The 23,716-nt window shown below is 50.2% G+C and overlaps 1 protein-coding gene across 13 annotated transcripts in view; it reads right to left on the bottom strand.

Annotated features, from left to right (window-relative positions):
* Window positions 1–23,716, bottom strand: part of GRAMD1B (GRAM domain containing 1B) — a 103,504-nt gene that overhangs the window by 22,102 nt on the left and 57,686 nt on the right. For 12 of the 13 annotated variants that reach the window (XM_063418021.1, XM_063418020.1, XM_063418027.1 and 9 more), the window contains 3 exons: window positions 17,731–17,941; window positions 10,446–10,466; window positions 1,874–1,958 (listed from right to left, as the gene is read on the bottom strand). In XM_063418021.1, coding sequence (XP_063274091.1) covers window positions 1,874–1,958; window positions 10,446–10,466; window positions 17,731–17,941 — 317 coding nt within the window. The remainder of the gene's footprint in view (window positions 1–1,873; window positions 1,959–10,445; window positions 10,467–17,730; window positions 17,942–23,716) is intronic. The other variant, XM_063418023.1, reaches the window with a different exon arrangement.

Genomic DNA, 23,716 nt, shown 5'->3' with positions numbered 1-23,716 from the left:
GGGCCAGTGAGGGGCAGGAAAAACACAAGATGAGGCTGGTGCCTTAAGGTTTTTGCCTTTGTGTTTTTCAGATCAGTGCATAACTCTAAATTCCCATATAAAGTGGAGTTAACTCTTCACACTCTGGTCACACAGAACAATCCCTTCGGGCCTGGAGCCCAAGGACACCCGGCAGCCTCAGGCCTCAAAATTATAAACAAAAGTGAGTTGGGAAAGGGAGAAAACCGAGGGAATGTGACTTCATTACCTGAAGCTGTAATTGGAGGATTAACCCTTGGTATGTAAAGGACCAAATTCATAATTGAATATTCAAGACTATTGTCCATTTTGGATGTAGCCCCCTCGGGTGTAGACATGGGACACAGGGGACTTAATGTGGATTTAATCAGCACAGCCAGTTTGATAACCAAGATGCCTTGAAGAACAAACAGAGCTTTGAAGAAGATTGGATCAAGACTGGTGACAGGAAAAGATTGAATCAACTTCTGCAAGCAAGAGGTGTTGTAAAATGTATGAGTTTTGTCTGTGTGGTGTTTAACCCAATCATTACAGTAAAAAATTACTAGCCTTCCTAGAATAGTGTATAAGCATTTGAAAATCACAGTAAAACAAATTCTGATCATGAATCAGTCTTCCCATCTCTCTCAATCCTCTACACTTGGGGAGGCTTCACCTGCCCTAAATGTACCTGAAGGCCGTTCATTAAATATCTCCAGTTAATAAATGCATGCTTTTAACTTTGCCTGGCCTCTGTTTCGAGGTAAGCCTGAGAAAAGGCAGCAGGACAGCCTGAAGGAGAGGATGAGCAGCAGCACCGAGAGCAGGCACAGCCAGGCAGAGGCAGCCCCAGCTGCTGCCCTGCCCACGGGGCTACTCCCTCCAAGGACACGTCACAGCCAATCTCCCCTGCCTGGTGATCCTGCCTGATCAGCTGGGCTCTGCAGCATCCCACGTGCTCTTTCCAGATTTAATCTGTCTCTCCCTTTCTGCCTCCCGGGAGTCCTTGTGCATTTTGTCCCCCCAGTTTAAGCATCCCTAATGATTTCCACCCCTCTGCTAGAACTTTCCCCAGCGTGGGGCACAGGGGGGATCAGGAGTTATGTAGGACACGGGAGCAGATGCATCCCACCAGCTGTGAGGTGAGGTTTGGGTGTGAGCATCCCTGGGTGAGCAGGGATGTTGGGGAAAAAAAAAAGGAAGAAAATCACATCATCCTGCACCAAATGAGGAAAACCCATCAGAAAATCAAAATCCATTGGAAATGGGGCTCTGCCTGTGCTCCAGGCAGACAAAACAGGCTTGTTGTCAGTGGCAGTGTTGGGAGAATGAAAGGAATGAGGGATTTCTCTTTACAAACAAACTGTGGGTCTGCTGGGAGACAGAACCGGCACTGAGAGAGAAAGGAAACAATGGGAAGGATCCCAGTGATCGATGAAAGGAATGAGAGAGATTTGTCTTTACAAACTGTGGGTCTGCTGATAAATAAAATTGGATCCTGAGAGATGAAAGAAACGATCGGAGGAGCCATAAATTCCATGGGAATTCCACTGAGTGCAGAAGGAAAAGAAAAAAGGCGGTACACATTAGGAGGGGTCTGCATTGGGTGATTTGGGAAGTCTGCACCTCTCGAGTACCTCAGCCAGTGGGGAAAGAGAGAGGGAAATGTGGCAGGGAAATTGGGATAAAAAGGAGGCTGCGTCCTGTAAAAATCTGAGAGACCCCAAGGGAAATGCCCCATTGAATAAACTCCCAGGACTCCTCTGTCTTATTTCTGGACACAACCCCGTGGTGTTTGTGGGTTAATTCTCCTGCCAAGAATGAAAATCTGGATGGGTATGGCTGCTCTCTCCCCAGATCTCAGCACTGGCCTTACCCACGATGAGGCGCTCCGTGTCCGGGAGCTGCTTGAAGAGCTTCCTGAAATCCTCATTCCGCTGCTTGTAGGTCGGGCTCAAGACCTGCAGACAAAAAGGGGCTGGTGAGGAGAGGGGCAGCTGGGGGAGCAGGGACACGGAGCGGGAAGAACGGGGACACAGCAGGAGCAGGGGGGACAGAGGCACTCACAGGGCTGGGAGCTCTCATCGCAGCCCGGCGATGGGAGGGGTTGGGCTGAGGGGAGGGAGAGCAAGAGGAGAACCTGGCTTGGAAAAGCAAATCCAGGCTGGAAAAGGCTGCAGAGGCTGTGGGTGCAGGGGAGTTCTCTGTGCCTGCAACCCTACACTGCCCGAGGGACGGAGTGTGCTCTGCTGGCATCGGGCACGGCCAGTGCCGGGAACGGTGCGGCTGCCCAGAAAACAGGGGTTCACTCCAGAAAACAGGAATTCAGCACTGAAAATGGGGGATTTACCACAGAAAATGGGGGATTTACCACAGAAAACAGGGGTTCACCCCAGAAAACAGGAATTCAGCACTGAAAATGGGGGATTTACCACAGAAAATGGGGGATTTACCACAGAAAACAGGGGTTCACCCCAGAAAACAGGAATTCAGCACAGAAAATGGGGGATTTACCACAGAAAACAGGGGTTCACTTCAGAAAACAGGGATTCAGCACAGAAAGCAGGGGTTCACCCCAGAAAACAGGGGTTCAGCACAGAAAATGGGAGATTTACCACAGAAAATGGGCAATTTACCACAGAAAACAGGGGTTCACCCCAGAAAACAGGAATTCAGCACAGAAAATGGGGGATTTACCACAGAAAACAGGGGTTCACTTCAGAAAACAGGGATTCAGCACAGAAAGCAGGGGTTCACCCCAGAAAACAGGGGTTCAGCACAGAAAATGGGAGATTTACCACAGAAAATGGGCAATTTACCACAGAAAACAGGGGTTCACCCCAGAAAACAGGGATTCAGCACAGAAAACAGGGATTCACTCCAAAAAATGTGGGATTTACCACAGAAAATGGGTAATTTACCCCAGAAAACAGGGGTTCACCCCAGAAAATGGGGGATTCAGCACAGAAAACACAGATTCACCCCAGAAAATGGGATTCACCCCAAAAAATGGGGGATTCAGCACAGAAAATGGGTGATTTACGCCAAAAAATGGGGGATTCAGCATAGAAAATGGGGGTTCAGCACAGAAAACACAGATTCACCCCAGAAAATGGGATTCACCCCATAAAACAGGGATTCACCCCAAAAAATGGGGGATTCAGCACAGAAAATGGGGGATGCAGCACAGAAAATGGTGGATTTACCCCTGAAAAGGGTGGATTTAGCACAGAAAATGGGGGATGCAGCATAGAAAACAGGGATTCACCACAGAAAACAAGTGATTTATCACAGAAAATGGGGGATTCACCTGAGAACACAGGGGATCCACCCCAGAAAATGAGGGATTCGGCCCTGCCAGAGGAGCTTGAGCAAACACTGTCACCGAGAGCTCAGGATTCCCCAGCCCTCTCCCCACCAAGCAAACACAGCCACGTGCTGGGATGGTGGGGATACTCCAGTGGGACCCCAAAAAGGCTCTCCCAGGGACTGAAGCGTGCCCTGCCCTTGTCCTGTGTCCCAGTCCCAGGGAAGGGCTCAGGGAGCTGGGCTGGAGGGACAGCAGGCTCCTCTCTGGGGTTCCTGGTGTGACTCCACACCTCCCACACCCTGTGCCAGCTGCTCCCGGCAGCCACAGCCCCTCCTGAAGGCTTCAGAACAGAGCAGGTGGGAATTCACATCCCCAGGGAACCTGCAGAGCTCCTTCTCCAACCAACGTGGAGAAGAAACCACCTGGGCTAGAACCTTCTTTATCCAACAATCCTCCTCTAGAAGCACCGATCTAGGGCAGAAATGTGGGATTCTTCCCAAAATTCTGAGATTAGAGGAGGCAGTTTCTGCTTAAGAACAGTGGTGGAGTGACAGGGTGGGAGGAACACAGAGTTTATTTAGAATTAGCCTCACAGCGCTGCCAAAAGCTGTCAGATCACAGCAGATTTGGTGCTGGTTGTCAAATCACAGACAACCCCTCGCCCCCAAAAACGTTCCCTGTTCCTCACAGCAACTCAATGGGCTAGAAATAGAATATTCAGGGACTAGAAACAGAATATTCCAAGGTCAGCTCAGCACTTCCGAGCCTCGCTCCAGCCCCGTGGGCCCAGAGGAAGGGATCTCACTCTCAGTAAAACCTGCCAAGCAGCTGATGACAGAAATAGGAATTTAACTTACCAAGCTCCCAGCCTGAACATCTGGAAAAGATCTTGGTCTGAGATGGGCTCCAGCAAGAGCCCAAGGCCAAGATTTCCAGGAACAAGCAGAGAGGATGGGGACGGAGTGGGGAAAAGGGATGAAAATCCCTGCAGGGCTGAGCTTTGGGCTCAGGGCAGCCCAGCTCAGCAGGAGCTAAAGCCTGTCCTAGCAGAGGCTCTGTCAGCCCCAGCAGCTCTGCCAGGATGCAAACCAGTTCAGAGACACTCACAGCTGGGATTTCACCACATCCAGGGCTGGCATTTCCTCGAGAGAAGTCCACAAGTCCCTCCGGGTCCCAGCGCAGCCATGGCAGCTCTTGATCCAGGAAAAGATCCCAGAGGGAGCCACACTCCAGCAGGGAATCCATCTCCTCCCCTCAGCACTGGCACAGCTCCCGTGTCCGCTCCAACCCTGCTCCCACTGCTCCTTGTTTACGTCCAAAGTCGAGAGGGGTGCAGCAGCTTGGCAGGAGTTCAGGTGCCTTCCCCTGCCTTCCTGCCCACATCCAGCTCGTCTGAGGCAGCCCCTGAGGGTCTGAGCGGGGATTTGCCCTCCGGAGGACTCTTCCCAAAGAGGCTCATCGGGGTGACTGCTCAGGGTGACCCTCTGAGCCCTCCTGCTGCAGCCTCAGCAGCTCCTGGCAGTGGGCATCCCCTGCAGGAGCCCTGGCAGGTGTGTGAGGGCACCTGCGCTGCCCCCGGGCACTGCCAACCTCCAGGAGTGCCTGATCCAACCCCAGACAGCTCCGGCCCCCTCCACTCACGCAGCTTCCAGGACCCGACAGCGAGGCAAACAGCTCCAGCTCAGCTTTTCCCCCTCTCTGGAAGCAGAAAAGCTCCTTGGAAAGAGAACAGCAGCGATTCTGACTCCTCAGTGCCTGCCTCGGGCTCTCCCCTGCAGTCCCTCTCTGCTCTCCAGGGCAGCCTCAGCCTCTGTGCCTCTCCTCGTGGGTGGGGAAGATCCCAAAATGACTCTGACACACGCCTGGAGTTCCTGGGGCTGGGGAATTCTGCCGGCCAATGCCCTGCAGTAACCCAGCCCTGCCTCCCAGCAGATGTTTCCTGTCATGGAAAGTTGCTGGACAGAGTGTGCTGGCAGGAGGGGAGTGAGGAGAGGCCGGGATGTGGCCCCTATCCCGCTCCCTGCAATCCTCAGTGGGCACACTCTGCTCTCCCAAACACAGGTGGGAAGGACTGGGCTCCCACTGCCCTGCCCACGCTGACTGGGACAGCAAGTATTTCTAATATTCTCATATTTAGAAGCACCTGAAAGAGATAAATGGTGTCTTTTCACTGCTCAGGTCAGTTAAAGGAAGAAGAAAAATATTCAGGTGTGTGATAGGCAAAAAATAAAGGATGTGGCTGCGAGGAACCAGCCATGGGAGAGCCACCCAGGCAGGAATCTGAGGGGCTGCACCACTCCTGGGTGCATCTCTGAGCCCCCAAAATAGGATTTTGTAGGATTCATTCATTAGTGAGGTCACTTTGGGAATGAAGGGCTTCCTGCAGGGATTGAGCTGCTGCAGCTCCAGGAGATTGTTTGGGGTGCTGGCACTCCCTGAGTCCCTCTGCCCCAGCCCCTCCATCTCCCTGCTCAGTGCCCAGGTAAACACCCAGGATCTGCTCAGCTGTGAGCAAACACTGAAACAAACCCCTCATTCCTCCAGAATTGGGCACACAGACCTCAAAAAGCACCAAGCAACCAACCCAGCCCCTGCAGAGGCCCTGCCCTGCTCCAGGCCAGGGGTGCAGTTTGCTCAGACAAGCTCTGTCTGCTCAGCTGCACCCCAAAATCATTGCTGCTGCTGGGGAGCACAGCGATCTCTCCATCTGCATCCATCTGCACCCCAAGATGAGGGAATGATTTAAAAAAAAGCATTCTGTAGCTGTGGGGGACAAAGAATTGGCATTACAGCCACCTGTACTGCTTTGCTGAATGGCCCTCTTGGCTGGAAACTCCAAGTGGGATTGAATAAAACAAAAAAACCACCCCTGGCCACCTGCCTTTGAATGGCAGCAGTGCTGGGAAGAGCTGGAGGCAGCAAACATTAACTGCACTGCAAACAGAGGGACGGGACAGGATGGCACTGCCAAGGAGAGGGGAATGGGGCACAAGGGACACTGCCCGTGGTGACACCTCCCTGTCACACACAGCCAAATCCTGCTGGGGATGGGGCAGGACAGGCTGAGAACACAAATCCTGAGCAGTGTGGAGTCCTGGACTGCACAGAAAACAGGGAGCAGGGATGGCAGGAGGCACAGAGGAGAGGGGGAAGGAAAACCTCATCCAGTTTTCACGCCTGATGGACTTCTGCCATTTACACTGGAAGACTACTGGAATAAACAGAACATTCCCTGCTCACGTGGGAGAGTTTAGACCCCACTGACAGCTGGGCTGAGATGAAAAACCAGCAAAGAACGTGACCACCTCTCCCCCAGCATCACCTCTAAACCCATTCTGGTTGCTCAGATTTTCCATCTTTGTCCTTTTTCTCCCTTTAAAAGTGAATGAAAAGCAGAGGAAGATGCTTCAAAGTAATCACTGGCCATCAGAGCTGGAAAATGGACCTGAGTTCATCATCACAACAGCTTGCACCAGAAGTTCACTGCTAATTTAGTGCCTCTACAACCCAGCAACTCAGCCAGGCTGGAAATCCACACGCTGAAAGTCATGGAAAATCCAACAGGATGAGAAAGGCACGGAGTTAACACTGCTGCAGAAATAATTTGATGAAATTATGGGAGTTCAAAGATGACTGTGCTGATTTACAGAGAAAAGGGCTCTCCAGCACCTTGCTCACTCATCAGGCCTGGATTTTCGCATTAAACTCCATTCACACGATTGCTGCTGCTGAGGGAGGCTCAGCCTCCACTCCTGGGAAAGTTTCCTTGGTGCTCTCCCTAAAATGAGGCATAATTCCCCTTTGCCTTTATAGGGAACGTTTTACTCTTCCCAGCAGCTGAGCTTCCCCCTCCTGTGGTATCCACGAGGTCTCCAAGAAAAGTCACAGCACTCTGAGCCCAGCCAGGGCTGAATTCTTATCAGTCTTGTGATGTCTGGTTATTCTTCAGAAGCTCCCCACAAAGGCCCTTTGCAGCATCACAGTCCACGACAGATCCTCAGCCAGCTCCTGCCCTGGCTTTCCCTGCACTTTTCCCAAAGGAAAACTCCAGGCTCTCCCCTTTACCTGCCTCCCTGCTGGCATTTTGGGTTTATTTTTGACACTCTGAGCTCCTGCCAGGCTGAGGGCTGCCCTGTGTGCACAAATTTGTTGGCAGAGCTGCAGGAGCTGTCCCACTGTCCCCTGTCCCACTCCCTGCACACTCTGCTCTCCCAAATACAAGTGGGAAGGATTTGGCTCCTATTCACCTGCCCAGACTGACTGGGACAGCAAATATTTCTAATATTCTCATATTTAGGAACACCTGAAAGAGCCAATTCATGTCTTTTCACTGCTCAGTTAAAGGAAGAAGAAAAATATTCAGGTGTGTGATAGATAAAGGAATACAGAGCAAGGCAGATGTTGGGAAGTAAAAGCTGAAGTGAAAACCTCATGGATTTAAATCTCACCTCTTCCTTGGTGTTGACTGTGTTTTCTCTAACTTTTCAAGATCATCCTATTCATTCTCTTTTCCAGACCATCCTCTGGGTTATCCTGGTGCTGAATTTAAGGAGCAAGCCTTGCTCTGGAGCAGCAGGAATGCTGCAGGGTATTGAGACACACACTCTAATTTAGGAACAGGGAAGCAGAAGGATTACCAGCCCAAGTGAGACAGAGTGAGGCAGGAAAAGCTTGGCAGATCTGCCAGGCTCAGGGCCCCAACTGTGGCACAGAAATGAGAGATTTCCACGCTCAGAAATGGGGCCCTTCACCCCAGAGAGAAGGAGAGATTTTATCCCTGGCAGCAAAACATCTGCAGTTTGTCTCTCATTTTGATGACATCTGCTGGGTGACAAACGCCTTCTCCCAAGTGTGGAGTCACCGACACCCCCATGGACAGAGCAGCTCCTCCTGGGGGCCCTCAGGGAAGCAAACACAAATTTCCACCCCCTGAGCAGCTCAGGGGTACAGAGCAAGGCACATCTCTGTTCCAGCAGACAAAACTACACAGAAAGTTTCGTTTTAAGGTCTGAGGTCTGTTTTTATAAAGGGTTTTAAAATAATAAATTAATTAATAATAATTCACCGTGCAGACACGCAACCCAAAGCAGACAAGACTGATGGTTAAACCACACGTGACCAACAGATCTTTTTCCCCCTAAAAACCACAATATTTCCAAACCAAAGTCTCCATGTGCACAATTCCTCACTAAAGGCATGAGAAGCACCTCAGGGATCTTTCCTTTCCACTGAGCTTCTGCTCTTCCACCACGAGAACAAGAACACAAAGCAAACCCCAAAATTCTGAGTGCATTTATTCCCAAACTGGGGTTCTCTTCTCAGCCTCACAGGGCACCTGCACCAGTTTACATCTGTCCTCTACAAAGCCAAGTAGAGAAAACACAGCCAGAGAGAGGGGCAGGTCTGCCAAACCAACCCATGGCCTCACTTCACCCCTTTCCACCACCTCTCCGTGGGGCAGGGATGGCAATCCCAAAAAAGCACTGGTGGGATCGAAAGGAGAACACACAAGGCAGGAGGAGTTGGTGGCATCTAAGGAAAAAAAATAGAGATAAAGGAACCCAGGAGAGAGGAAAGGAAGGGTTCCAACTGGCAAAGAGGAAGGCAGTGCTCCAGAGACAAAATGACCAGGTAAAAGCAGCAAGAAAAAGGAGAAAACTGGTGATTCCTTGTGGATCTTTGAGGCCCATGAGCTCTTTGAGGCAGGGATTTATTTTTGGGCTGGGTTTGCACAGTGCCTGGCACACAGAACACTGTGGAGGGAGTTTGCTCTGGGCACGGTGGGGTTTATGTAAAATGAGAATGGGGGAAAGGGAGCAAAGGAAATTTTGAGGTTTCATGAAGAGGCAGGTTCCACTGATTCATTTCTAGAGCTGCTCTCAGAGGGGAGAGGAACAGAGGAATCAGAATGGTCCAAAAGGCAGAAAAATCCTGCCTGGAAGGAGCTGGCAAAGAAGGGAAGCTATCAAGGAGATGCATTAGCAAATTTTTAACAGAAATAACCCTGCCAAGTAGGACTGACCGACTTCCTGGAGTCTGTGGCTCATCTCTATTTTCACACTGCTGCTTTTATCTGGCCAGAACGTCTCTGCTAACTAGAAAATGTGTTTGTTTGGTTTTGTTTACAAAGGAAAATAATGGGGTGGGGTGGGGAAAACCACAAAAAAATGCAGCCAGTGCTTACTCTCCGGATGTACTGTCTCTCATGCTGAAAATATATGGAGGAAAAACAAGAGAACAGAAAGATAAGATAGAGAGGACATGAAAACACAAGAGACCCACAGAAGCAGAGCACAGCAAAGCATCATGCAGCAGGGAACGGAGCTCAGCAGCTACAGGCAGAAGCAGTAAGAGCCAAAGTCACCTCTAGGCTGGTGACAGAGTCAGGGTTTGGCAGCAGCCAGGTCAGGCTGGGCCATCTGCTCACAGTCCTTATCTGCCACTTCTCCCCCAGCCTGGCCCACCCGGGCTTGTATTTCATTCTCAAGGCCACTGCCTCAGTCCCTGTGTGCCTCTGAGACCTCCTCCTGCCCGTGGCACCCCCGGTGCTGCTCACCCCCAGCAGGTTCCTCACTCTGCCTCTCCCCTCTGTCAGACCTGACCCAAAATCACCCTCCCTGCTGGCCCCATGGCTGGAGAGCAGCAACTGTGGCTGGCCAGGGGTGGCTGCTGCATTTGCCTATGGCTACCTCAGAGCCTCGAGGGTGGGGCCCCACCGTACAAAGGGGACATCGACTTTGTGCCACTCGTGCTGGCACAGGGACACCAAGGCAGAAGCAAAGGGTGGTTGGTGTTTCTCTGGGGTCGCTAGGAAATGATTCCTCTGTCGCCCTGAGAGATGCAGAGGGTTTGCAGGGTGGCAGCTCTGCCTGTCCCCAGTGTCCCCAGTGTCACCACATCCCGGCCCCCCTGAGGATGTGGGGGGCACCACCGGAGTGACCAAAGGGACAAAGCTTCTGCTCTCATTCTCTGGCATCCCTTCCCTGGGGATGTCAGCCCTCCTTTGCCAGTGCTGAGCCATTTCCACCTGCTCCTGCTGGAAATGGTCACAGTGCCCCAGTGCCACTGCCAAGCCCCTCTGCACCTTCCCCCCGCCCTGCCCGCAGCACCCGGGGACAAGAGAAACGGGAGTACTTACATTATACCAACTCTGGCTTTTCTGTAAGGACAAAATAAAAGAGAAGCATTAGTTAGCACAGAGATCTCAGGATCAAAAAGAAAGAGGGACAGAGAAAGCAGGTCCGATCTGGTTTGGATCATTAGTGAAGTGAAAGTGGGATTAAACAGAAGATTTCAATGGATTTCACAGCGTGGTCTGACACAGTTATTTATCCCCAGGTACAGGAGCGAGGGACAAATCCAGCAGCAGCAGTCTGGAACAGGAAACAGTTCAGGCCAAGGTGTGCATGTCCACATGCACACACACAGACATGCTGTCACCTTGTCTGCAGACAGCCAGCAACAGAGGAGCTCATCATCATCATCATCATCACCATCATCATCATCATCATCATCATCATCATCATCATCATCATCACTGCCAGTCACCTCTTTGGGGTTTCATTCTTCCACTGGCCAGCTGGCAAAACTCACATTGCCCTGAGCAGCCCAAGGGCAGGGACACAGCTTTGCTCACAAAAGGCAAATGTTCCAAGGGCATTTTCAATTTTAAACGGGACACACACACAGAGAGCCATGAAAAGTGCTGTAGAAAATCACTAGAAAAGCTAAGCAAGGAAAAAAAAGGCTGGGATTTTTTTTTCAGCATTTCAGTGTTTTGCATCATCTGCACATGTGATTTTTTTTGAATTTTTTCTTCCTCCTTATCATGGCATTTCAGATGGTTGGAGAGGACAGGCCACACACTGGAGCACACAAAGAGCTGGCTCAGCTTGGAAAGTCATGCCAGGCAATTTTCAGCTGGAGGTGAGATTTATCTGCACAGGGAGAGCAAGAAATGACCTTCCACTCCCTCTCCAGCCAGGCTGGCTTTCCAACGGGCAGGACACTGGGCAGAGCTGCAGGAATCCTCCTTTTTTGGGGGATTTCCCTCATGGCAGTGAAGCCTGGGGGCACCAGAGCCTTCCCCATGGAGTGGGGGCAGCTCCAGCTGTGCCATCCCCTTCTCCCAAACATTTCCACTCGTGGGAGCTGAGCACAAACACAAGGACAGAAGCAATATCTCACTGCCTTTCCTCCTTTGAAGCCATCTTGCTGCTCACCTTGGAGAATTTTCCAGGCTTTGCAGCCAGTTTGGAATAGGAAGGGAAACATTCTGTGCTGTGGCTGTGGGAGTTTCACTGGGAATTCCCTGGAATATTCACAGGGACACAGAAACTGCCTGCCCACCACGGACACACAGGGTGGAAAGCAGGAGAAGTGTTCATGAGGTGAGACTCAGATTTCTCTGAAGATACAGGGGCTGCTCTGTTCCCAGCCCTGCACCTTCCTGCTCCAAGCTCCAGCCCCAAACCTCACTGATCCCACTCCCGGAGCCAACATTTCTGAAGGATCCATTGCAGAGCTCCCAGTCTCGAATGAAAAGCCCCACAGTAATACAGTACACAGGCTAAAATATAAAAAAATTGACATTAAAAAGAGAAACACCCTTTTTTCCCCCCAAATCCTGGGGGAAGGAGATGAGCTGAGGGACTGAACACAGAGCATGGCTCATATCTCACACTCATTCCTCCAACCAGAGGAATTTCCTCTTACTTCCCACTCTTTTCCATACTTGGCCATACCTGATCCATTCATAAAGGACTGGGTTGAAGTCATCCCTCCCTGCAAGTAGGACGTGGAAAAAAAAGCCTTATGCAACCCAGCCTACACTAAAAAAAGCAGCAGGGTAATTAATCTGAACCATGCTCACAGCACCTTGTCCTCAGGAGCACAGGGCCTGAGATGGAGTGATTTTCCTGCAGATTTGTTTTGCCATCTGTCTGCCTTAATGAGCAAAAAGGCACAATTCAGAAATTCCTGGGGAAAAAAAAAAAACCCACACAATCAAACTATAATTGGCACACACAGAGCAGAGGCCCTGCTGTCACTGCCTCTAAATCAGGGTGCCCATGCTGTGGTGTCAGCACAGCCCAACAGGATTTCAGTCCCCTCTGCTGCATCCATTACAGGAACTGGTTTTTTTTTTCCCCCTCCTCACATTTCAATTTCCTCGAGTCAAGGGTCCTTTATAAAGGAGCTCTGCAGGTTCTTCTTTAAGCTCTTCCACACAAAAAAAAATTATCGTTATATAAAAATTATGACGGCATCCATAATTATACTGACATCTTTAATTATACCAACACCCAAGCCTCATCTTTTGCCTCCACCAAGTTCAACAGACTTGTCCAAAATCCAAACAAGCTCAACTCTTAAATCTCTCTTCTATTTTATATTTTTTTTTAAAACTCACTGAGAGGGAGCTGAGAACTGTGAAAATCAAGAGACAGTAAAACGGAGAGAGGGGGGGAAAAAGAAAGAAAAAGGAAAAACATATTCTTACTTTGAGCAGGTTAAGTCTGTCATACTGGAAAAAGAAACCAAAAGCATTAGAACTGAAAAGAGAAAATAAATAACAGAAGGAGGGGGCTGCACACAGACAGGGAGAAGATGGGGCTGCTTTGCAGAGACGATGCTACAGGAGCACAGAGCAGAGCTCGTGGTTACAAGGGGACTGTAACCAGGAAGAGCTTTGGAGGAATGTGAAAAATGGGATATTTTCTCTAAGCCTTTAGTGGTTGCCTCTAAACAGTCGTGATTTAGTGACCTCCCCTCTGCGTGAACTGCCAGGGAAGGGCACAGCTCTGCAGGGCACACACAGAACTTCACCCTGAGAACTCCACCCAAGCAGTTTCTACCTCTCAGCACCCCTGGCAGCAGCATCACAACTCCCTGCTGCTCCCAGGGGGGCAGAAACCTTTTGCCACGTGAATGAGACACCTCAGGGCTCTGGGAGCATCCCTGAATCCCTCTCACACCTGAGGCACAGAACCAGAGCTCGGAACAGATTCCACAGCCCCCTCCTGATCTGTGCCAAAGCTGCGCTGCCCACCAGGCCTGTAAATGGCCATAACCCAAGGAAATGATGGAATTTATTCCCCAAACCCTCACCCCAGTCCCAAATGATCAGAATTTTATTACCTACTGCCTAAGGGGGGTTTGTCCCACTCAGTGGGAGGGGTGGATGAGAAGACACAGCCAAGCTCTTCTCATCGAGGCACGCTGGAAGGACAAGGTGCAGCAGCCATAAGCTGCAGCAGGGGAAATTCTTCTTGGAGAGGAGGAAAAAGCCTGTTCACAGGAGTGGTTAAGCACTGGAGCAGGGGCCTGGCTAGGCCAGGGATCTCCAGCCTTGGAGGGCTGCAAAATGTGGCTGGACAAGGGTTTAGACCAAGCTGATTTGAGCAGGGGCTTGGGAGAGACTTCCTGAGATTCCTCCTGACCTAAACTGTTCTACAACCCCCAGCAGCTGCACCAAAATTCCTATTTTACCCCTAACTAATTATTAATCCTCAGCATTCGCCATTAGCTACAGGCTTTGGAAAGAAACTGAAGATCACTTTTATCCTCAGGCAAGAGCAAAATAGTTAAAAACAAATATTTCATCGTTGGCTACTGGCAAAAAGATTGGTTTTTCCTGAGCTTGGAAAGCTGTTCCAGAAAAGCTTAAGGCTGATAAAGACCTTGGTCTGGGGCACAGTGGTGGTGTCAGGGTGGCAAAGAGAGCTTCGGGAAAGATTCCTTTGGGATGCAATTCCAGTGCCTAAAAACCCTGGTGGAGCACTCTGACAATTCCAGTGCCTAAAAACCCTGGTGGAGCCCTCCCTGTGACAATTCCAGTGTTTAAAACCCTGGTGGAGCACTCCCTGTGACAATTCCAGTGTTTATAAACCCTGGTGGAGCACTCCCTCTGATGGCAGCGCTGCAGCAGGACAGGACACCACAGACAAAAGAGGGCAGGGAGCTCAAGCAGATCTGTCAGCAATTGCACCAACATAGCAGCAAACTCATGGGCTCGAGCTGTTCCACCTCTTTAGCCAGACAGATTTGGAAACCAAACCATTCCTCCTGCAGGAGATGGGTGGGGAGGGGAGAAGAAGCTGAGAAAGGAGAGTTTAAAATCTTTGCCCCTCGAGTTTTTTTGTTCCTAACCTCTCCTCTGTGTGAGCACACAACAGAATCATCTGCGTGGGGAGAAGCAGGGGTTTAATGCCTGAAAATTCTTTATTGGGAGAAGCAGGGGTTCAATGCCTGAAAATTCTTTATTGGGAGGAGCAGGGGGTTCAATGCCTGGAAATTTTTTATTGTGCCAGAGGAAGCAGCTTGTGGAGCACAGAGCAGAGCTCCAGGCTGGTGAAGCTCATGGATCCAACTCTGAATATTCTGTGTGAGCAGGGCAGGAGGCTCTGACAGGCTGCTGGGGTCCTGCCTGGGATCCCCTTCCCTCTGGGCTCCACTCCCCTCCAGTTTCTCCAGCTGCCTCCCAGTGGTTGGGTTTTTTCCCTCTCAGAGAAGCAGGGGCTGGCTGCAGGCACCTCCCAGCACCACTGCACTCACATTTTACACAGACCTCCCTCTGTTCCAGGCTTCTCCCCACCAATCCTCTCCTAAAAACCCTCTGCACCTGCAGCCTGTCCTGGCCCACACACCTCTACTCACCAGCAATCCTGTCAGGGCTCTGACACCTTCCACAGCACTTCTGTCACACCTCACCTTGAGACTTTAGTCCCACAGTGCTCCTCTGCAGTTATCCCAGCTACAGATACCAAGCACAAGACAATCTGTCTAAACAAAAGACGTCAAGAAGCTTCCAGCAGACACCAGCAAACCATGCAAGGTCAGGCTGGTCTCGAGGACCACGACCAAGGGAAGGCACTGAGCCAGCGTTGCTCTCTGAGAACTTGCCTAGAAGGAAACCTGAGGCATCCACTGGGGAAAGGCCAAGACAAGGATTTTGTGGATTTTTGTGAAGCCATCCAAGCCATTCTGTGTTCATGAAGTGGAAATGCCAACAGCCTGGCACCTCCTCCAACACCACCCCACCTGCGTTTCTGAATTTTCCACTCTTCTGAGGGTAGCACGGAGGTGTGAGATCAAATCCCAAACGATCTTATCTCCAATTCCAGCACCCACAGAGGGATCTGCCACTTATCAGCTGTCAGAGCGAGCCCATGAATTCTCAGGATTCATTTGGGACAGGTCTGTTCTACCAGGTTCAAGCTGGGTTCATTTGAAATCACTGATCTTTCATATTTACATCACACAGGAGAGCGTGCAAGGGCAGTAAGCTGAGACCACTGGCCACAGAAATGCTATTCATCGTGGAAAGCAGGGAAGGAGCCATGGAGAACAACTCTTGCTTCTGAAATCATGGAGGAAGAAGACAGGAGAGAGAAGGGATCACGGTTCTGTTCCACTCCAGAGGATTTCTCCCTGGCAAAGACAGCAGCTCACCTCAAGGGAGAAGGGAAAGCAGAACTCAAAGGCTGAAAGGATTTGGAAGCAGCTGAGGGGGTGTGATGAGCAGGCCAGCTCTCACTCTGTGTGAGCAAATACCAGCCAGATGCCAGTGATGGAAGTGAACCCAGCTTCCACTACAGGCAGGGCTGAGCTCTGCTGGCATTCTCACAGGAGAATGCCTGGCTGGGGTCAGCACTCAGCACCAGGGGAGGGCTCCTGAGTGAGGACACAGCTCTACAGTGGGGGACAGGAGAGAAAAAAGAAGGCTTACTTTGGAGAGGCGCTTGTGTGACTTAAATCGGAGAGAAAGCATGCAGGAATGAAAAGAGAGAAATTAGGGAAAGAAGAAAAATTACCTCGCAGATCAAGAGAAGGAAAACCCACACACCCAACAGAGAGCATTGTACCCCCTCTTCCTTGCGGGAAGCACCAGGAGTTGAAGTTAAGCTTTAGGAATCACCGTGTTGGTAAAAATCTCACTCCCATGACCTTAACTCACAACATTTTGAAGGCCAGGGCGATGCAACTCCTCCCTGTGGCTCCCCCTTCCCCAGGAGCCCATTTCCCTGTGGGCACCCCCAGTGTGGCACCCTGCCTGCCATCCCACAGCTTCCTTTGGGAGCACAGTGCTGGCAGCCCCGTGCTGAGGGTGTCACCCAGCCCTGGCCGGGGTTTGTAGGTCACTGTGTGCACAGGAAGCCAGGCTGACCTCGAGGGCAACCTCAGAACGCCAATGATTCAGCCTGAAAAACCCTTTCCCCCTCTTTTGAGCTCACAGACTGCCCCCGTGGTGGTGAGAGATGAGAATGTGGGCCACTGAGTCCTGTTCCCTCTGCTGAGTGGCCACAAAGGGGACGGGATGAAGATTTCTTGTCTGTGACACAATCCAGCAATAAATTAGGCAAAGATCTATCAATTCATTTTATACAAGCCATCAGAGTTCTTCCTGTGGAATTATTCAGGCTGAAACACCTCACTTCCATAATCTGGGCAAACACAAATGCTCCTGACAGCTAACAGTGTTATATCTATCCATGTGCTACCACTGATACCAGGATTAAAATCAAAGATTTGTTTGCTACCCCAGTCTCTCGTGTGTTTTACCAGGTCCCACTGCTCACACCAAATCCTAGAGCCAAAACTCTCCTCCTCCACAGCAAAGATAAGGCTGTTTCTAATATTTTGTCAAAGACACAAAATCTTCCTGGGGAAAATATCAGCAGGGCAGTCATAACATTGCAGAGGGCTGGAAAAGTGATCCTGTGCCATTGGAACTGACCTCAGAGGGCTTGGATGGGACTGGGGAAATGCACAGGCCCTTCACAGGGAAAACCTTTTTTATTTCATGCCCCTTCACAATCCAGGTGATAAAAAATGAATGCAACAGCTGATGGTGGAGTCACCACCCCTGGATGTGTTTAGGGAAAGCCTGGATGTGGCACTGGTGCCGTGGTTTAGTTGAGGTGTTGGGGCTGGGTTGGACTCGATGGTCTTGGAGGTCTCTTCCAACCTGCTCTGAATTCTGTGAATTCTGTGAATTTTCAAGGCTTTTCTCAAAACCGTGGAGCCTCCCAAGGAACAGGACCTTGAGTACAGAAATCAAAAACCTGTGGGCTTCCTTTCAGCCACCCCTCACTACTGGCAGCTCACCTGAACTCTACACCTTGCCTGATGCCACACATTTGCACTCTGCTCCCAAGAAGAGCAGAAAAAAGCTCAGCTGACCTTTGCGGGGAAAGCAAAACTCACTTTTTCCCTTGTGGTGCTGAAAAAACCCTTTTTACTGACTTTAAAACCGAAAGCAATCGGTGTGAACGTTGAGTAACCACTTCAGAAAGCCTCAGAGCCGTGCTGAGGACTCAGAGTGAGGAGAACCTTCAGAAATACCACGGGGGAGGAGGGAGTGAGGTCAGGCAGAGCTGAAAGAGGCAGAGGACAGCATGGACCCCCTGCTCGCCTCTCACCTTGGAGTTCTTGGCCCCGCTGCGGCCGGACTGTGAGGAGCAGCTCCGCTGGACGCCCTGCTCCGGCGTGGACGGCGACTTGTCCGAGGAGTGGTCGGAGCCCTTCTCCACCATGGCGTCCCCCGGGGCGTCCTGCGGCGTGGGCGAGCGCGAGCGTTTGCGCAGGATCGGGGAGCAGGCGGGCGTGCTGCGGTTGGAGTTACTGGCGGTACTGCGAGGGGGGAGAAGGGAGAGCGGGGTTACACCGAGCCCGAGGGGAGCAGCTGCAGCCCGGGCTGTGCAGGGCACACGGGGGGTTCAGGCGGTTCTGGTTCAGCACAGGAACTGCTGGCAGCGCCTTTCCCCACCCGCCCTTCAACCCCTCAGACCGCAAGAGCGAACTCGTTGACTGCTGTGGGCTCCTGGAGTTTCACCTGAGCTTACAAAAGGCAAATGTGCACTCAGGAGTGAGAGAGGTGTCAGCCTCACGCTGCCCCTCCTCTGTCACAGCAGCTCTTCTCAACAGGATGCACGGAAACCGGGTCACACCTTTCAGAAAATACCCAGCAAAGAGCATCAGAAAGGCCGGGGCTCTGAGGGCAGTCATGATGACATTCAGTGCAGCATTTTCTGCACAGAACCATCCCTTCCCACATGAAATGGGCATGGAAAGGGTTTGCTGTGACCTAAAAGCCTTTGCAATTAAAAATAAAATAAAATTAGGTTCCTCTTTCACAACGGGAAAAGCAAGAGTTTTACAGAAACTAAGAGGGGAATGGAACTTCTCTTTCCTCAGCAAACGCCCCAGCACCTAGATCAGCAAGCCAGTAACACACATACTAACACAGAACAGGAAAACTCCGATTTCCTCACTGCTCCTTCTCTTTTGATGCCTCTCCTTCCTGCCAGACTCTTCCAAACACCACACACTACACCCGTTTTTTCCCTCCGTCACTCATTTCCTTCAGGAGTCAAATCTATTTCTGAGCAGCCCAGACATCCTCCAGGCTTTTCCAGCTGGCCCTGCTCAGGTCAGCAGGGTACAGAGGAGCCTGGGCTGATGCAAGGACTGCATCTGTGCTGATTTCTTCAGGATCCTGTTAGCTCATGAGCAGCACCAAACAGCCACATCTGAGAGCAGGGGCAGCAGGAAAAGGATGGAGGAATTACAGCTGCAAGGGACTGAATTAAGTAATAATTAAGTTATAAAGTTGTTATAATCTTAAGGGCTATGATTTGAGCCAAATTACATCCAGCAATCACAATGAGGCACAGCAAGGTATTCCAAATGGATCATTTCCTCCCTGAAAATCTAGAAGAGCTGAACACGTGCCTGAGGTTCCACTAATTCCCAGACAAAAACCAAATCCATCTCTTCTTATCCCTGAAGATGCCAAAACCACTGCACAAGCATTAGCTGGATGTGAGCAGCCAGTGTAACACACTCCTCCAGCAGTTACCAGGTTTGGCTTGGTTCGGTTTTGGGTGAACTGGTCCCATAAATTGTCCTTTATTTGCTCCCTGCTCGTGTCAATGCACAAGTGATGAAACTTTCCCTGAGCAGCCTGCAGGAAGCACACAGGGCCAGAATCAGATTTCCCAGGAGCTGGCAGCGGGCAGGAACAGCAGCAGGAGCTTCACAGGAGTCCCTGGGAAGATGCTGCCACCACACAAAGTGTGGAATTCCACACAGATAATGAACAGGCTTGGGAATGGGGTTTGCAAAATGTTCTGTAGTGGATGAAGCTGAATTCTGTTCTGTCACCTATTTCTACTCAGTGGGGTGAGAAATACAGATACAGACCAATAAAAACCTGTTCAAAAATCACCTAAACCCCAAGGCAGCCCCAGTGCAGAGACAGGCAGAGCAGTTCCCCCTTGGCTTGGGGTTCTTCACAAGGAGCAGTGGCACATCCCCAGGTGAAATATTGTCACATCTTCTTGTCCTGTGCCCTGCCTTTCCCTGGACAAGGCACAGGAATATTAAATACTAAACCAGCGCATCAATAACTGTGGCAATATTCAAGATTTAATCTCCCCAAATAATAACTGAAGCAAAAAACAAATCAAAAAATGATCTGGACCATTCTCCCAGCAGCACTGCCTGCAGCAGTTTCGGTATAACATGAAGTAAAACTATCAGGGATTTCTTAGTTTATTGAAATATTAAAAATAGCATCAGTTTCCTTCACAGATTCTCAGCTGATCCAGTAAAAATGGGTGTTTCACCTTGTCTGTGCTCCTGCTAAACTCAATTTCAGCAGCCCAGCAGAGCTAAATAAGTGACTCCAAGTTCATCAGCAGAGGTCCCAGAGATGGACACGGTTCTGAATAACCATTTTACAGACTGTAGAAAAAGCAGACTTCTAGTTAAAACCTCTAAATTCTGAGGCTGTGTTGGCCCTGCTTGCCCCCAGCGTGCCTGAGGCAACATAAGCTGGTTTGTGAGAGAGGTCCCCAGAAATACAAGGCAAGAATTTGAAGCCATTGCCCCTGGCTAGCACACAGGTACTGATTTTTCCTCCACAGCTCTACAAAACCTGAGTTTACCACGCACAACCTCCGTCTCATTTTTGGTTCATTTGAGTTCACAGTTTCACTGTGAGCTTGAGTTTAGAGCAGCTCTGTAAAGCCCAAGCCCAATTCAGCCCAGGCTCTGTTTGCTTTCAGTTTGCAGTTGTGAGATTTTGCTGCTGCTCAATTAAAGCTCAGAATGAGCAGCTCAAAACCGGGGGTGCAGCTGCCAACACGTGCAGGTGAAACTCGAGATGAAAAATGCTGGGAAGTTTGGTGCTATTTTAGTCTTTTGATGGTTTCACAAAGCTCCTCGAGGTGGGTTTTTCAGTCAGCAAGCTGCACAGGAGCAGCACCAGCACTGACTTGCTCAGAGCTGGCAATTTTATTTTTGCCCAGCTCACACTGCCATAGCCACAAGTTTTGATGCCAGCTCTGGCAAGAACAATCTTGGGCAGATTCTGTCTTCCAAGCTCGTTTATTTAGTTTAAAAAAGCAAATCCATCCACATATATCACATTAGGTGAGTGTGCATTCTCACCTTTGCAGAAATAGAGGGGAAAAACAACATCAAGGGGAACAGAGGGGAAAAATAACATCTCCCTGAAGTCAGTGGCACAAACATCAAACCCAGAAGGGCTGAACTCCCCTCCTTCTCTCTGATGACTGGGAAAATCTGAATATTTCTCATACGAAGGACTCCACAGAGGGAGAAAATGACGAGTGTGTTAAGAGATCTCTGGATGGGCACAGACAGCACAGGGCTGCCCCTGCCCCGAGCCCCTCGAATCTCGCCCTGCTCATTCCCTGCAGTTTGAATCCAGCCCAAGGCCCAGCCATGACGAACGCTTGCTGCAGTTGCCTTGGCGACCGAGGCCTGCAATTCAACCAGGAATCCACGCCTGAAATGCCAAAAAACGGCTTGACCCACTTTGAAAAAAAAATAATTGTAATAAATAACGCTTTAGAGACCTAATTGCCCGCAGCGCATTCAGGGCCTCACATCCCCCTGCAGAGCAGCCTTCAGTAGATGAGACACATTAAGTGAGGGACAGAACACAAACAAGCCCACCTAAGCAGCAGCCCCTTTGCTCGGAGGTGAAAACCCCTGCACGGAGCATTGGAGAGCACAGAAGGCTGAGTTTGTCTCCCTGGTTTGTGCCCTTGCTGTGCCTAAAGGAAAAATCTCATCAAAACACCACCAGTGAGCATGGGGTGGATGGGAAGGGGCCAAACTCTGCTCAGACGTGGAGGAAAAGCATCAATACCTAAAGAATCTGTAGCCTGCCAGTCTCTGGAAGCTGGAGAGGGTAATTTTAGCAGAAATTGTAGTGAGGGACAAGGAGTAATAGATTCAGACTGAAAGAGGGGAAATTCAGGTGGGATAAAGGGAAGAAATTCCTCCCTGTGTGGGTGGCAGAGGATGCCCAGAGAAGCTGCGGCTGCTCCATCCCTGGAATCCCAAGGATGGGGATTGGCACAGCCTGGGATGGTGGAAGGTATCCCTGCCCATGGGACAGATGATGTTTAAGGGCCGTTCCAACCCAAACCATTCTGGGATCCTACAAGCTTTCCTTCAGCAGATGAAAAAGAACATTTGGCAATGCATGGACCAGCCTCTGCTCACACTCTGCCCAAGACACCAGGCAAGACAGAAAGGCCAAATTTCCTCCTCCAGCAGGGTAATTCCTGCAAGGATCTGAACCAGGTGATGAACAGAGCTTCACCAAGCTGTCATTTTTTTGGGGAAAGGTATTCCACAAGTTAAGCTTGGTGTTCTTAAAACCATAAAGGGACTCTTAGCAATGCTTCCATGGAGAACTCATCAAGAAACCTGACTTTTCTGCAGTCTGTTAAATGAATTCTGCATGAATGACACCCAAACAGTCCTGAAGTGACATCAAAGTCTGTCCATGCCACCAGCTCTGAAATCCCAGACTGACACAAGCACCCTGCAGCAGGTCCTGATTCCTTCCCAAGTCAAGGTGTCCCAAGAGCCAGCAGCCACCTTCAGAAGGGCACTGTCACATCGCCTGTGACACAGATCAACACAGCAAATCCCTCTGGCTCTGCCACTCGCAGGGGGTGCATTAGAATCCAGCCAGAAGCAGGAAAAGGACCCATGAATTTTGCAACTAGAGCAGCTCAGCTAAACAAGCAGCACCCGCCACCTTTGCTGTGACCACCACCAGCTCCTCAGAGGGCAGAAAAGCACCAGTGACACCATTCCCTGCAGGGCATTTTCAACCCCTTGGATTTCCTCAAGGAGTCCTGATCTGGAAAGCTTAAATGGCCCCAAGTTTTCCCTCAGTTCTCAAAAGAATTCGCTCTCCCAGAGCCATCCTGCAATCACTCACTTCTCCCTGCAGCACCGACCTGGTACCGAGTTCTTCCAGCCCCAGAGTTGGAGTTTGTTCTGCAATTTGAGCTGAATTCGGGAAGTGCTGAGCAATCTGTCCCCAAAGCAGCAAAGATGCACATATTGAAGCACATATTGAACTGTCTCTGTCTGAAATCTACGGGCTGTGCAAAGCCAAGCCTGTGCCCACCCTTTCCTGAACAAGACCAGAGGAGATCCTCGAGGGCAACACAGAACTGTGCTGACAGTCTGGAAAAGAGCAGCAGGGTCAAGAAGGCACCTCAGGCCTGGCTGTAGCACTGAAAAGAGTTAATTCTCCTCAGAAACAGCTATTAGAGGGGTTAATTACACTCCTACAAAGATACTTTTCTGCCATCCAGTCTGACATCAGTGGAAAACGAGGAGATTCAGAAGCTCATTATGCAGGCTCCCAAACAGCAAGCAGATGGTAACAACTTTTGATCACCAACCTACACTCCCTTCAAATTGATAATCCAAGAATGAAAACCTGCACAGATCCCGGAGCAATTCCCTGGGCCCACCATTGCTCTACAAGCAATAACACAATGTTATATTTCTATTACATCTCCCAGCAAGAGAGACAAAAGAGAAAGCAATAAGTCAAAAAAGCAATGACACCTGCAGGGCTGTGCAGAAACCAAGGAGTGTTTCATGACAAGTGCTTTGAAAAGAATCATAAAAATAGTCTGCCTTCTGCCTGGTTTTTAGCAGAAAAGTCCAGCCTTGTTTAAGATTTATTCTGTCTATTTTGACATTTCGCAGAATGCTGTCCTCCCATGACATCCAATCACATGTTTACATATTCATGAAATAAAATTAATGCAATTATTATGCCTCAGAGGATTAGCAAATCACTGCAAGCATTAGGAAGGAATTTGCCTTCTGCCCACAGCCAGCAGTGCGAGGATGGGCAGATGCATTATTAACCATGTCATTGTCCCCGTGGATCACCCGATCCTGGTTACCACTGGAGACAGACCCATGGACAAACGCCTCATCTCTCACAGAAACTCCCCCTCAACCAGCTTGGGAGCAACCTCTCCCCTCCTGCTTGGAGGGACTGCAAAAATCCCGAGGAAAAGTTGGGAGATGTTCCTGAAATACAAGACAGAT

This window comes from Prinia subflava, chromosome 22, assembly GCF_021018805.1.
Source record: "Prinia subflava isolate CZ2003 ecotype Zambia chromosome 22, Cam_Psub_1.2, whole genome shotgun sequence".
Classification (NCBI taxonomy): domain Eukaryota; kingdom Metazoa; phylum Chordata; class Aves; order Passeriformes; family Cisticolidae; genus Prinia; species Prinia subflava.
The sequence above is the reverse complement of the archived record's forward strand: the minus strand, read 5'-3'. Positions and strand labels throughout refer to the sequence as shown.